The sequence below is a fragment of the Camelina sativa genome, chromosome 9, assembly GCF_000633955.1.
Source record: "Camelina sativa cultivar DH55 chromosome 9, Cs, whole genome shotgun sequence".
Classification (NCBI taxonomy): domain Eukaryota; kingdom Viridiplantae; phylum Streptophyta; class Magnoliopsida; order Brassicales; family Brassicaceae; genus Camelina; species Camelina sativa.
In genome coordinates, this window is record NC_025693.1 from 2,758,222 (window position 1) to 2,774,915 (window position 16,694).

The 16,694-nt window shown below is 33.9% G+C and overlaps 1 protein-coding gene and 1 pseudogene across 1 annotated transcript; both read left to right on the plus strand.

Annotated features, from left to right (window-relative positions):
• LOC109126537 lies at positions 1,919-8,230 on the plus strand (annotated as a pseudogene).
• On the plus strand, positions 12,336-12,778 carry LOC109126597 (putative defensin-like protein 55). The gene is made up of 2 exons (XM_019230289.1): positions 12,336-12,455; positions 12,589-12,778. The coding sequence occupies exons 1-2, from the start codon at positions 12,368-12,370 to the stop codon at positions 12,726-12,728; spliced, it is 228 nt and encodes a 75-aa protein (XP_019085834.1). The 5' UTR covers positions 12,336-12,367; the 3' UTR covers positions 12,729-12,778.

Below are 16,694 nucleotides of genomic sequence, written 5' to 3' on the forward strand. Positions count from 1 at the left end.
TTTATTATATTATCTTAATTACTTGCGTTTGTGTTTATAAAACAAACTTATTAAGTTTGTAAGTTTGTGCGATGAAAATGCCAAAAGAAATTGAACATTTGAATTAATACATAATGGGCTTGTTCGTTTGGTTGATGCTGGCGGCAGCGGCAGCGGCAGTGGCAGCGGCTGCGTTTATGTTTTTAACCGCTAAATTGAAACAACGTTTAAAAATACTAGACGCAGGTCGCAGCGTTTGCCGCAGCATCATGACGCAGGTACCTGCGGCAAGCAAACGAACAACCATATCTGCGTCTGCCGCAGCCGCAGGTACCTACGGCAGCCAAACGAACAAGCCCAATATAATGGTGTATTATTACTAAACTTGCGTAAGATGTGCTGTGTAGTTTTCTTTCATTTTTTGCTGTTTCGATCACTGTATTATACCTACACGGCTACACTTGATTGAAATTGAAAGGATATACCTACGCAAATAAATAGAAGGGAGAAGTCCAAAGAATGGTTAAGCTCCCCAGCCACCATCACTAGAGACGAAACCACAAATGCAGAACAAGAATCCGAACCATTGCGAACTCCGTGACTGGCGTGTATCGATGGCCACCGAGGGAGACACAGGAGGCTGTTCAAACGTTAGACTACACCGAGGCGAGCCCAACCACTGCAAATACCTGTTGATTCCAATTCCCAACCAAACCTCAAAAGGACAAAATATCTAACAAAGCCCCACCAACAGGAGAACGAGAAAGCATTACGAAACTAAAGCCAAAGAGAAAGCCGGTGCTAGAGAAGCCACCGCTCTCCGACCTCATATCTGAAAAAAAAAATTCGGGGGCTACAGATAACAAAATTATAATATGAAACAAAATAAATTGTGTTATCTATTAATGGTTTTTTTTTTGTGTACTGTCGAACTCATACCTTATTTCAACAAAATTATGATTCTGCAGAGAAAGTAGTCCTGGGCATTCGGGTACTTGGGTCAGGTTCGGGTAGGAACCGATCGGCTTCGGGTTTCTCGAGTAGAGGAGTTTAGGACCCAATAGGGTAAACAGAAAATATCGGTTCGGATTTGGTTCGGGTATCCATTCGGTTTTCGGTTTGGTTCCGGGTTCAGTTCTGGTTCTTCGGGTTTAGGAGATTAGGACCCAATAGGATATTTTACCGGTTCCGGGTTCGGATTCGGGTCAATATTTTCGGGTCGGTTCCGGTTCGGGTTTTCGGGTCTGGTTTTTTTGCCCAGGCCTAAGAGAAAGCTTTCATTTAATCTGATAAATGATACTAATTGTAAGACTTTATGCTTAATGAAATCTCTATTTAACAAATATGTATTATTGTAATACTAAATGGTTACCAGAAGAAGTTTTGACCATATTTCAATGATTTGGTACGAAAAATCTATAGAATCATGCCATACATGCAAATATATATATATATATATATATATATATATGCTAATGTTGACCCAAAAAATAATAATTGTCAGTTCAATTTTTCTTACATTAATTTATGCACTCAGATCTTGCATTGAATCTGATACATAGTGAATGATAGTAATTGTGTAAGATTTTCTTTGAAAAGCAGAATTTCCATTTTTCTCATATATCTCCCTTAATTTCAAAATCATCTACATTATATTATTACTTAATTACAAAATAATATTGTTGACTATATATATTTCCATGATTGGTACCATTGGAATCATTCCATATCTAGTTATCTACCACCAAAATAATGTTATCAGCATATTTGGTCGATTCATTTATGGGAAGAAAATAAAATAAGGGAAGAAAATAAAATAATTAGGTTAAAAATTAAGACTTTTCTTGGCAAAGAGTGATATAAATAAGAGATTTCTTAAAGATCGCGAGAAGTATATAGACGTTCTTCTTCTTAAAAGAGATTCAATAGTGAGAAAAAAATGAATATCACCAAAACTTCTGTGATTTTTTTTCTTGTAGTGATACTAACAATATCATCGTCCAACTCTGATGTTTTAGCCTCACCAGGTATGTTGTTATCGTACATCTGGCGGATCCAGGAATTTTTTTCACCGGAGTCAATTATATTAGTTATAAAAAAATTTTCACTATAGTCTTTCTATATAAAGTATAAGTATATAAATAAAATTTGCCTGAATAATTTTTAATTGCTTTGCAACTATTTTTGTAATCATTTTTGTGATTAGAACGTTATTTCGTTTTTTTAGAGATACAAAATTTAATAAATAATAAAAGAAAATATAAAAATGGATGAAAAACTATGTCAAATAGGTAAGTTCTTGCTGTGGCAAAAAAAAAAACAGTAATAAAATGTAAGGTCTCGATCCAGGATTTGGGGGTCAAAAACAAAGCTCTCTACCAAATCAGCCAACAATGACCCCCTTCCTTTCAACGTAGGTCCGTCCAATTGTTTTTCGTCAGTTTCAAATTAATTATCGAATATTTTACTTTTTTTTTTTGTTAAAAGGTTTTCTTAAATAGAAGGCAAAGAGTACAACGAACAAGATGTAACCATTACAAACAGAGAGAAGAAAGAAAACTACTAGCTACTAAGTATTAAGGGAAGAAGGATCCAAGCAAAGGAAGCCTGAATAAGAAAGGAGAAACAAGCCTAAACTTAAAACTTTCAAACAGCTTTATGTAACCCAGCATTGAAGAATTGATGTCCCACGCTTTAATCCAAGCTGAATCATTGCATTACACTTATTTTCCATGGAGGAAAAAATGTGCCTTGCTACTTGAACTGGGAAGAGGGAGAGACCGTCATTGAAACGTCGATTTCGCTCACGCCACAATTCATAAATCGCAGCTTGCCAGCCTTGAAGGAGAGCAAGTTTTTTTTGCTTTGATACTAATATCGATGGCAGCCAAAGGAGGATCTGATCCCAGAGAAATGGAGGAGAAGAGATTTGAAGCCTTTGCATTATCAAACTCCAGACCTCTGCAGAAAAAGCACACTGAAAGAACATATGGTCTCTAGATTCGCAGGCTAGCCCACAAAGAAGACAATCTAACTCAACATCATATCCCCAAGCAGACAAACGATCAAGAGTAGGGTTACGATTAAGTATAAACAGCCAAGACGTAATAGCATGTTTTGGAATGACTGCTTTGTGCCACACAAGCGGAGCCCAAAATTTTCTTGTATTTGAAATCCTAACAGCATTCCACACAGCTTTTGAAGAGAAAAACTTGTAAGGAATACCATCAATTGCCCAAACCGGAGTATCATTTGATGATGACATGGTAATGGTAGAGATGAAAGAGTAGAGAAGAACTTGTCTCTCAGATCTGGCATTAGGGAGAGACCACCCATCTGCATTTCTCAACTCAGCGACAGTTGAAAACAGAGGGATCCCTATGTGAGAAGGGCCATCTGAACCAAGAAATTGGTAAAGAGGACCAAAGGGAGTCCAAGGATCCCACCAGAAGAAGGTAGAATCACCATCTCCAATATTGATGCTGAGAAACTTAAGAGCTTTGGGACGTAACTTAAGTAATTTTCTAAAATTCCAAGAGTAAGCAGCATTGTTTTCATTGAGCGCCCACAAAGGAAATGTAGAAAGATACTTACTTCTTATCCATGCTACCCATAAAGAACCAGCTCTGAAAAACAGCAACCAAAAGAGTTTTAAGGCACAAGTCTCATTCCAAGTACCAATGTGCCTTAATCCAAGTCCACCCTCCAATTTTGGAAAACATATGTCATACCATGACACTTTAGCCCCTGAGGGTATATCTACCTTTCCATGCCAAAGAAAAGAGCTACAAAGGCCATTGATCCTCCGAATAACCTGCTTAGGAAGGAAGAAAGCACTAGTCCAAAAACCTACAATGCCCGAAATAACTGTAGATATAAGTGTTAACCTTCCCGCCAAGCTCAGAAACTTGTGAGTCCAACAATTGAGTTTCTTTCTTATTTGAGACAACAAAGGATCACAATCTGTCACTGAAAACTTCTTGGAGCATAAAGGGAGACCTAAGTATCTAACTGGAAGCGAGACCAGGTTTAGATTGAATAGGCTTTGTAGCCTCAACACACAACTCTCATTCAGACCAGAACAAAACATGGATGTCTTCTCCATATTCATTGTTAGCCCAGAAATTTCTGCAAAATCTGCAAGAACTGACATAACTCCCCTTAAAGAAAGCTCAGAACCCTCGAGGAAGATCAATAAATCATCAGCAAAGCAAAGATGAGTAAGTTTAAGAGCCTCACAACCAGGATGATAATTGAACGATCCTTCTTCTGCTGCTTTATTCAACATTAGAGACAAAACATTCATGACCATAACAAACAGAATTGGGGATAATGGGTCTCCTTGGCGCAAACCTGTCTTTCCTTTGAAGAAACCTGACGTAACCCCATTTATACTAACACTGAAAGATGGGGAACAAAACACAAGCTCTAATCCAATTAATGAAAACCTGGGGAACTTGATAAGCCCGAAGAGAGTTGAGGAGAAAGTCCCATCTAACTGAATCAAATGCTTTTGAAATGTCCACCTTAAGAGTAATTCTCGGTTTTCCTGAACTAAGATGATAGCCTTGCACCACTTCTGAGGCCAATAATACATTCTCCATTAGCAATCTGTCTTTGACAAAGGCGGTTTGATTTGGAAGTATAAGCTCCGGTAGCAGAATCTTTAACCTGTTTTTCAAGAGGCGAGATATGATCTTGTAAACTGTGTTAAGACAAGATATAGGTCGAAAATCCTTCAAATCAACAACCCCAGGTCTTTTCGGAATAAGAACAAGAGAAGTAGCGTTTAGGGCTGATGGGATAAAGGAATCCAGGAAAAATTGTCTCACTCCCATTGTTAAATCCTTCCCAATAATAGACCAACTAGCCTTAAAAAACTCTGCAGAAAAACCATCTGGACCTGGAGTTTTATTTAGAGGCATTTTGAAAAGACAAGATTTAATTGCTTCATCAGAGAAAGGTGAGGACAGAGAAGACTGCTGCTCCACTGTACAAGTTGCTAAGATTACAGACTTTAGAAAATCAGGCAACTGAGGAATGAACCTCCCCTTGATAGTGCACATAACCCCAGTAAAATGTTCCACAGCTAGATCATGGACTTCCTTGAGAGATGAAGTGGTGGAACCATCCTCTTTAAACAAGAGCTTTATGGCATTCCCTGCATTTCTAGCTGCAGAGACTTTATGGAAGAAAGAAGTATTAAAATCACCCTCACCCAACCACTTTAGACGAGACTTTTGTTTAAACAAACTTTCTTCAGCTAGCCTAAGACTCAACCATAGCTCTTTTGCTTCAGTTTCATTCTGAATATTGAAAGGAGATGGGTCATTCAAAGCTAACAACTGAAGGGCATTAAGCTTAGCATGAGCCTGAATAACCCTCTTCTCTAGATCGCTAAAATTTTCTTTCATCAAAGACTTCATAGGGCCTTTCATTTTCTTGAGCTTGTAACAAAAATCTTTAAGAGAAGATACTGAGATTCCAACCTGAACCCAAGCTTCCATCACTGAATCCATAAACTTCGGATGTTTTGTTAACAACGAGAAAAACTTAAATGGTCTGGTACCATAAGAAGGAGGCGGCGTGTGGAGCTTGATCGAGCAAGGTGTATGATCTGAAAACTCTGGGGCCTCAAAAGTATAATGACTAGTAGGGAAATTAAGCAGCCAACACCCATTCACTAAGCAACGATCCAATTTCTTTCCAATAGGATCTACAGATCTTTTATTTGTCCAAGTGAATTTAGGACCACTAAAAGGAAGATCAAACAAGCCTAAATCTGCTAAACAGTCTCCAAACATCCTCATACCACGTGTAGAACTCAGAAAATTAACATTTGAGGTTTCAGTTACACTAAGGATCTCATTAAAATCCCCAATGATCATCCACGGCCTGTTTGATAAACCAAAATTCACCTCTGTATCTCGAAGAGAACTCCAAAGCTTTTTCCTTTCCTCCTCTTCGTTCGAAGCGTAAACTGCCGAATATATAATTTCAGAACCATCCTCTAATGAAATTTCACAAGTAACTGACTGAAGGTCCATTGAAAGTACTCTAGCTGTAATAGGGGCTTTGTAAATGATCCAAATCTTTCCCAAATCTGAAAACTGGTAATTAGATAAAACAGTCCACTCCGGACCAAAAGATGACAAAATATGGTTCTTATTTGCTTCTTTAACATGCAACTCCAAAAGGGCTCCAAAAGAAACTTGATGAGAACGAAGCCAGTTGCAAAGAGGCCGATGCTTTGACCATTCGTTAAGACCTCGCACATTCCAAAAAAAGTTATTCGACATAAACAGATTATAGGATGTGACGCTTCCCTCCTTGTATGGAGAGAACGCCACCTTGAACAGGTGATAGATGATCAAACCTCTTCCTCTTCGATTTCTTCCCTTTAGAGGGAACTGAAGAAGAGGAAGAAGGATCAAAGAGAACCATCGAAGAAGACTCCCCTCCGGAAACTGTCGCAGTTACCTCCATTGATAGCATATCAAAACGGTTTGAGGTTGTTGTAGGTGGAGGAACATCCACGAGTAAAGCAGAAGAGTGGGTGGTATGAGTGGCCGATTCAAAAGACTGATCAGCAGAGTTAGTGTTTGGTAAGTTTGATGTTGATTCTGGAACAGAGGTGAAGACATGGGTTTTGTCACTAACCGTAGTAGCTAAAACTGATGAAGACTTCCGTTCTAAAGAAGGAGTTTGGGTTTCCATAGGTGTTGTAGATGTAAGTTCTTTTAAATTATCCAAGGGAGGAGGAGTTTCAACAGAAACACCATTATCACCTGTAGCAAAACGACTAGGAACTGGTTTCCATACCTGTTTTTTTCCAACAGGAGATGTCGAAGAAAGCTTAACTGTTGGTCCAGTAGGCGAGTTATTCTCAGAACCTACCACAGAAGCATTTGATTGAGGAGCAATAGGACAAAGAGAAGCTTTGTGTCCAATTTCGTTACAAAAAGAACAAAGAGGAGGCAACCACGGATACGAGACTGTGAGAAGCAAAACATGACCATCCTCTCGCTCAATCTCCAACACAGAAGGAAGAGGTTTCATAAGATCTACAATAACTTTAACTTCTGCAGAATTAATACTAGTGAGAGGCTTGTGGTCTACTGCTCGACCCAACGGCTTACAAATGAAACTTAGTCCCTCACGAGTGATTAGATCAAAGGGAATATCCTTTATAGTAGCCCAGACTGGAGCTTTCTCCAACGAAGGAGGGTTGTAACTAAACTCAGATTTCCAAGCCGTGACAAAAAACGGAGAATCACCTACATGCCACAATTCGTGTTGCAACACCCGATTCCTTAATGAAGGAGAAGGAATATGGAAGAGAAAAGCATTTGATGTCAATTTATGGATCGTAACTCTTTTATCTTTCCCCCACAGGAAGTTCAAGACACCCCAAATTTTTCCATAAGATGGAGCCTTTCCATAGAAAATTCCCACAATGAAGTCTTCATGAATCTTCGCTCCTCTTTCAAAAACTGAATTAGGAACCTTGACACGAGGACGACCTTCTGAAGATATAGAAACATCAGCCGAAGAAACCGGAATTTTCTCCGAAGAGATAAGATTTTTTGCCCAATTGAAACCTGACTCAGCAACACTAGGCAAAGAAACTGGAGGAGACGAGGCCTTAGTAGAGACAAAAGAGAGAGAAGAAGATTTGTCCTTACCCAAAGAAGAAGGGGCCACTCCAAGAAGACCTTTCTCAGAGGGAATAGCTTGATTTTGCAGATTTGAGGGAGGAGAGAAGGAAGAAGACGACAAATCCGACATCACCACATCAATTGGAAAAGAAGATTGAACCGGATTTGGAGATTCAGAGTGAAGTAAAGATGGATCCGGTGGAACCGGAGGAGGAAGGGGAGGCAGAGCCTCAGTCATCGATGAGAAGAAGCTTGCAACTGCTATTTTTAAAACAATCGAGTAATCGCTGTTCAGAAGAAAGAGAAATCCTTTTTTTTTTTCCCAGAAAAGAAGCTGCTTCTAATATTTTACTTTTAAGAAAGGAAAAAAAATGAAAAGCCGATTTTAGTGAATATGTATGTACGCATATAATTTATTTACTTTTGGTTAACATACGTTGTCATGTGTTACAGTGATCGAAACATAAAAAAATGATGTTTGCACTATACCATGTTCAACAAGGTACAGAAATTATGAATGCTGGTTTGACTGCACTGACAGGTGGTACAAGGATGGAGAGTGTGTTAATGGACGATGTTGTTGCAAAACATAATAGAAACCGATCAACAATTCAAGCGGTTGAATTATGTTGTTATGGCAATGGCATCATCAAATTTATGTATGCTTTCCTATGAAATAAAACTAATTTTACTAGGACTCAGACTCCCCGCGATGTCGCGGAGGAAATATTTTAGAAAAAAAATAATTTAAATTTAAAATTTAAAATTATATATTATAAAATTATTTAAAAGTAATAGAATAGTTTGAATACAGAAACTGTTAATAAAAACACAATCATCAAAATAAAAACTTATAACAAAAAATATTATGTAGAATAGAAGCAACTTTGCAAAACATATAGTTTAAAGTATTATAAATATAAGATATTTTTATGAAAAATTTTGGTAAAGAGCTACAATTTTAAAAAATCTTTATGACAAAGTGATCCTTACTGAAAATATTGAACTAATGGTTATAATGAGTAATGTAATTTTCTATTAAATAACTATAATTAAAAATATATTTAATAATGAATGAAACAACATCAACGGAAAATTAAAATTAAAATACACAACTCTTAGGAACAAAATAAAATAAATTTTAAATAATAAAATAGTTTTTAACAAAAAGTAACGATAAATAGACGCAACTGTAAATTCTATATTAAGTTTTATTAAATTTCTATATTACTATAATCATTTCAAAAATTTTAGTTAGCTAATAGAATAACATTGAATATTAAATAAAAAAAAATAAAAAAATAATATTAAAATTATTTAGATTTAACATAAAATGAAAAATTTGTTTCAACGAACAATGATTTGTTAGTTATTGAGAGTTCAAAAGATATGACTATTTAAATAGACACACCTATTAGAACGAAAAGTTGTGATGAAAAAATATGAATAAAATATAGTGAAAAAATACAACTCTACAATGAACAAATACAACTGTTTGACTTTTTTAAAAAGAACAAATAAAACCAATTTTTTTACAAAAAAGTACTTCGAAAAGTCACAACTGTTGTTCTCATTTATTCAGATTGTTATTATTATATTTAAAATATATTTTTAATAGAAAGTTAAGATAAATAGACACAACTGTAAATTCAATATTAAGTTGTATGAATTTTTTTCTATTGCTATAATCATTTCTAAAATTTTAGTTAGATTATAGAATATATTCAATTATCTAGAGTCCACATAAAGTGGAAAATTTGTTTCAACGAACTTGTTAGTTAGTGATGAAGAGACAAATATAAAAAGAGTTCAAAAACATGACTATTTAAATAGACACACCTATTAGAACGAAAAGTTGTGATGAAAAAATATAAATAAAATATAATGAAAAGACACAACTCTACAATGAACATATACAACCGTTTGAATTAAAAAAAAAACAAAGAAAAATATTTTTTTACGAAAAGGTACTATCGCTTCTATGACTAGTATGATATTCTCATAGTCATACAAGCAGTTGTTTTGTTTAATTTAAGTGTTAATATGTATGGCAAAATTTGGATGTCTTCACTGTATTTTCTATTTTGAATGCTTTAGACCACCTATCTGGCTACAGCAACAAATGTATTTTAGACTATACTATTTATAAATTACTTTTCAACGAAAAACAAAAAAAAATGTATCGCCTAATTTGTTCTTTTTGTTTTGTGTTGCCCAAAAAAAAAACCTTTTGTTTTACTTGCTCAAAACGAGAAAAACTGGCATAATACTAATTAAACCCAAATCGCTTAATCAATTATTATAGCCGAGTTAAGAAGCATCAAAATCTGTTTTCAAGTCTCAATAACAAGAATCCTCTCGGATCAGCGAATGCAAAAGCATCTATTTTGAAACAAACTTTATCATAACCCAAGTCATGTTCTTTTCTCGAAAACGACAACAGACGATTACACCATCTTCCTCTCGAGCTTCTCCTCCTTGAGAAGCCAAGCTTGGTCCTACTCTTTTGGTGAATCACGTCTATGACTTTGATGTGTCTGTATTTTATAGGATTTTAACCACAATTTTTACACTTGTTTTGAGTCTTTTGTTAGGCCCAAGAATGCTTTTAGAGTCTTTTTGGTCTTTTGTGAGTCTTTACAGGTTCTAGGTGACTTTGGAAGGAATCTGAGCGTTTTGGGGATGAAAATATGTATCTGGAGCTAAATTGGTTGAAGACTGATCGGACTAGCAAGCAGATGGAGTGAGAGCAGAAAAAACATTCCGGATCGACTGATCCTTGCTCAAGATCGACCAGTCCCGTCCCCGAAGCAACTTTTCCTTATTTGTTTTTAAACCGACTTTTAGGGTTTTATTTTACTATTTAAGCACGAGGTTCGGCCTCTAGAAAAATAACTTTTATTCTACGCAGCTTTTGAGTACTTGTAAGCTTTGGGAGAAGATCTCTTATCCTTTCTAACCCTTTGGAGAAGAATTCTGAACCCTTTTATTTTTTTTTACAATTCGATAATGATTTTTTCATCTTTGATTTGCTGTTTTTTGATTTCCATGTCCGAGTAGTTTTACTGTTGGTTTCGGGTTAGGGGTTTCATGATTCTCTAACTTAGGTTGTTAGATTTGGGATTGATCTATTGTGTTCTTCATCTATTGTTGTTCTTATTGCTTAAACTAGATTAGCTACCTAGTTTATTATCATAGGTTAAATTCATCTAGGCATCAAAAGTGTTGTTGAATTGCTTGAAAAGAACATAGGTGAGCAAGGTGATCCTTAGCCAACGAAGGTTGAAGTTAAGGCACCTTGTGAACAGAATCAAACTTGAACTTAATGCTTGCTAGGATTGTTTAGATTCAAACGACGGTTTAGAGTTTTATCAATTCCTTGCATAGATAACTAATGCTGCGACAGTAGGTTAGTTTTACATTCGAGATTTGAGTTTAACAACGGTACCTAATGCTAAATATATCATCTAAATTTGTGATTGTGTCCCCTAACTGATTCCCCACACCTAATATCTTCCTTTGAATTCGAAACTCTTATTTACTTTCTGTTTTATTCGGTTACTTGAACTACAATCTTTCTCATTGCCTTAGCTTAATTTGATCTATATAATTTCATAGTGCATTGCTTGGTCTCGGTGGACTCGACCCTAAAGTGCTACGACGACACCACTAGATCGTGGTTGAGTGTGCTTTGGGTTATTAATTGACCTTTGATCAGACTTGATTGAGGAGAAATAGGTTGTTGGCCTCGCTTCTATGACTTTAGTCGTTTGTGTTTATAGAACAAACTATTATTAAAGTGTGTGCAATGCAATTGCCAAAAAATGAACATTTACTAGATTAAACTTTATATAAAAAAAAATTATTAAGAAAATATTTTATTGATATTAGGCCTCTATTGCTCACATATATTGCAAACCATAGGGATCGGAGTTTCGATTTACAAGTGGGGGACATGAAGCATTACAATTTATACTTCTCTCGATCGTCGTTTTCTTCAGATGATCTCGATGAGCAATAAATGGTAAAACAGTTCCACTTTTTCCCAAAGATGATACATTCACAAGAAGGTGCTGCCATTTGTGTGTCAAATGAGCTGATTTCAGTCATGCGTAATGCTAATGGATAAGGAGACTTTGTTAGAAAATGGACTGAGTTTGATGATGGTTGTATATGTTTTCAAGAAGACAAAGAGGAGACTGTTTCTTTCCATGTTGCAAACTTGCAGTCACAAATTGGAGCTATATTGCTTATCATTGTTGTAGTCGATCTTTATTTGAGTTTTTTTCACAAATCCGATTTACTGGCCGAATTTACTAAACTCGCGGCGGATAGGTGCCGCCGAGCGCTTTTCGTGCGATTAACCAACCGCCAAGACCAGTTTTTAAAACAGCGGTTAAAAGCACTCAAATAATTGCCAAATTTTGTTTTTTGACTTGTTTTTCCAAAAAAAAAAAGACTATATCTTTCCTATAACAATTATATGTGAATATATTCTTACCATCAATATAATATTATCAGCATATATGGAAGATTCATATGGTCAAACTAAATAAATAACTAGGTTAAAAAGTTAAGACTTTTCTCGACTAACAAATCCTATATATAAAACTTTTCTCTACAGAACTAGAGAAGTATCAGCATCTTCTTCTTTCTTTCTTTCCTTTTCTATTTGAAAACGAGACTATTTTTTTTATTACACCACAGAATTTACAGTACGAAAAAAAAAAATGAACATCACAAAAGCTTATGTGATTATTTTCCTTGTAGTGATACGAACAAACTCATTTCCCAACTCTAATGGTTTGGCTTCATCAGGTATCTTGTTATTGTCCAGTTGCTTTTGGTCATTCTAAGAGAAACTATTGAGTTTCTGTTCAGAAAAATTTGTGAAATCGATTTTATTTACGTGTTTATATATTCCCTAACATAAGTTGTATATGTGTTTCAGTGATCGAGACATCAAAAAATGATGTATGCTTTGTACCATGCACGATTAGGTATGGAACATTTGAATGCTTTCATGACTGTTTTCTCAAGGATTACCGTGATGGAAATTGTGTCCATGGACGATGTTGTTGCACTAAATGATAGAAATCGTTTTGCAATTTGAAACTGAATTATGTTTTTACTAGCATAGAGATATGTATGCTCTTCAATGAAATAAAACTAATTTTATTATATTATCTTAATTACTTGCTTTTTGTTTATAAAACAAACTAATTAAGTTTGTGTGTGATGCAAGTGCCCAAAAAATTATTATTGAAATTAACACTTAATGTAATAATGTATGATATTATTTCAAAAAAACAAAAACAATTTGATCGGTCTAACCAGCAAGAGAGAAAGGGGCGAGTGTGCAGTGTTGCAAATGAGTCATTCAAGGGTTTTGTTTTGGACTTTTGGTTCTCATCCCTTACAAGAGTTTTTGTGAAAGCCTCGTTTGTTTTATAAATTTCAGTCAAACTCCACATCATTCTTTTTACTCTCATTAATGGTTTTGCAGTTAGTTAAAGACTCAAAATTACTTACTGTACTAGTATTTAATCTATATATACATTTTGTAAGTACATTTAGCAAATAAATCTGAAACGACCGATTTTTTTTTTTAAATAATAAATAATAAATATAATATAATAAAATAATCTACAGCTAGTGGTCCCATACCCACTAGCCACCTAACCACAAACACATTCGACAGCGGAATACTCAATACCAATAACCAATAATATAACCAATACAATAGCATAAGCATTATCCAATAATCAATCATCAGAAAACATGAAACCAGCAACCTAACAATGTTTCTAATGTCTCAACNATTGTTCGTCCAAGCTCAAGAGGACTGAATCATCTGACTTTGATGATCAAGATTTTTGATAATGTGTATGCTAACAAGGAGATAATCGAAGGTGACAAGGAGAGCAAGGACATAGTGAGCTTACAACGTATTGGTAAAACATTAAAAATTGGAAATGAAACCTTCGAGGATCTAGATGAGGTTCGTCTTTATATACTCTTATAAATTTCAGTTTTGATATAATTGAAAATACTTATACAGTTATACGTTTTAAAAATTTGCAGGTAATGGATCGGTATGTTGATCCTTTGGTAACTCATCTTATGACAATGATCAACTACCGTAAATTTCGGACTGGGACAAAGTCGCAAATAGATGATCTGCTTCGGGTTGAGAAGGGTGAAAACCCCAAAATGGTAGTTTACAGTTTCGGTGTATCGCATGAACATCCAGGGAGCTTAATACTGTCTTATATACGATCCGCAAATCCGCACCACGAGTACATTGGTTTATACCCAAAGGGATTCAAGTTCAGGAAAAGAATGTTTGGGGATCTTGATAAGCTTGCTGCTTATTTCAAGAGACATATTGATGATCCAGTCCATTACTATTAATGAACTCGAAGGTAATATTTACTTGTCTGGATTCATGAATTGTTCTACTCTTTTACCTAAAGAAATGTTTAGACTGTTGCTTTTTGTGCAAGAAACGCATATGTGAGAATAAAGGTTTTGGTTTTTGGAACGTAATTAGGTCTGTTGTTTAGTAGAACTGTAGAAGTATTCAACTTATGTTTGTTTGTTCACAACTTATGTTTTCTGAACAGAGTGTTTTGTTTTCGATTCTAACGTCTCTGTTTTGTTTCATATATATTAGTAATTTTTTTGCAGATTGATTTTAACGTATGGCTTTGTTGATGTCCGGTTCGAAGCACCAGAACTACTTTATGCTATTTTAAACAAATTAAATCAGTGATTTTATGTTGACAATTCATATTACGCCAATAAGAGCTTATTTTAATCTCTTGTCATGGCCATGAGTCATTTTGCTTCTTTTTTTCCTTGTGCTTATCTTTCCCTTAGGTGATTGGGCCAATTCGTTGTCTGTATAGCTCTTATTACTACCGATGAATATATCATTAGAAGTTTTGTGCTATGTTTATTTTCCCAATTTACTTTAGCGCAAATCCTACTATTCAGAAGCTTGTTTGTCCCCCAAAGATACAAACGTACTATTGATTTCATTTTTCTGGGGTAAAATATTTATTTAATTTAATTATCATAAAGAAGATGGCTAACAAGAAAACAAAATTTTATATATCAAGAAGATGGAGTTAGATTCAATTCAACTAACCGGTGGAAAAAAAAAAATAAGTGAACGAACTATAGCTACAATTATTTTGAAGACTTTAATGAAAAAACGTTGACTTTAGTGAAGAAAAGAAAAGATAGTGAAAACCTAATCACATTAGATTACTATTATGACTAGGTATGGAGCCTCCGCGATATCACGGAAGAACTCATTTTAGTAAAATATTCATTACAAAAATTTCTTTAATTAAATTTATTTATTAAACTATTGGGATTTCTAAACTATTTAATAAAAATTTCAAAAACAAAGGAATTTTTGAAACATTCTTTATATCTTTATTGAAAAATATTCTTTAAAAATAATCTTACTTTCACATATGATTAAATATATAATTAACAATGCTATACATATCAAATTAAACAAAATTTTACGATTAACTGCCATGAGATTACATTGCAGTTGTGTTATTTCGTTCGCTTTTATTCGTCATAACCTTTCGTTCGTATCTTTTCAATGTAACATTTTATTTGTGTCTTTTCATCGTAATTTTTCGTAAAATATTTTTTAATTTCTGAAAAATGAATAAATGCAATCTACAGTCGTGTCTTCTCTTCTTAAACTTACAGTCATATTTTTGTATATTTTATGAACCATTACAACTTGTTCTCTTGTTTTCAAATATGATATGTAAATGATTATATTTTTAATTATTTTTTTGGTTTTAAATGATAAAATTATGAATACATTGTATAAGATAATATAAATTTCTTAAATAATCATATAATAAATTAAAAATATTAATTGAGGACCATTCTTAAAATGACAAAATGATTTGTCATTTCAATTAATTATTTTAATATTTTTAGCATAACTCAAACATATTTCTATTTCCAAAATCAATTTTTACTTCATACAAAATGAATGAAAATATTACTATTCACTCAATCAGTAAGAAAATTACCAATCCTCTCAAATTTGAATATAACTAAACAGAAAATTATAACATATTTTATTTATTTGAATCAAATTATAAAAAAGAATACATCTATTTTCATAAAGGCAGTTTTTTAAATGAATATATAATACAAACCACTATCGTTTCATAGATGAAACATATTTTTATGTAAAACAAACTATAGTCATTAAATATTTTGGCAATTATAATAGTATATATATATATATATATATATATGGTTAATCCAATATTGAATGTACTTACTACTTATTTTTCTCCGCGTAAGATGCTGGTTAATTATCCCAAGTCACACATAAATAAATAATATAATAAATATTAGAGGGAAACAATAATAGTTATAACCTATAACAATAATATTTAGGTGCATAATGTAGCATCACAATGTGCGCGTCTAAGGAAGATGGTTGCCAAGGACGGTCGGGTTCATTGCTTCCACATGCTCCTCTTTTTTTTTGGTAGTCAGAATCCAAAACCTTTTCAAACTTTTATAATATTTCATATTCAGTATCTTTATTTTATTTTTTTTCAGCCATATTCAGTATCTTTTGTTGTTAAGATTTCAATTTGAATGTATTATGACTAGAACTAAATATACAAACTCTCTTACCCTGTATGAAGTTGTAGATAAGTTTTTGTCGTCAATATTGTTTATTGTACAATCATCTCAACCGTCAATTTTTCTGTTGATCACCAGTTTTCCATCTCCCAATAAACTGAATATGCCCAACGGTAGAAAATATAATAGAACAAACTGTGATATTTTATTTTTATTTTTACCTTGATATTTCATAATCAGATATTTTCTTAAAAAATAAAAATATAGAAATCCATTTTGTTTTCTATAATACAATTAGTTTTCTAATCAAAAAGCATGGAGTAGACAAATATATACTTGTGACAAAAAAATAAACAAACATATACGAGCCAATATGCTCTCATTTTCTAAAAAACCAACTTGAACCACATTTTT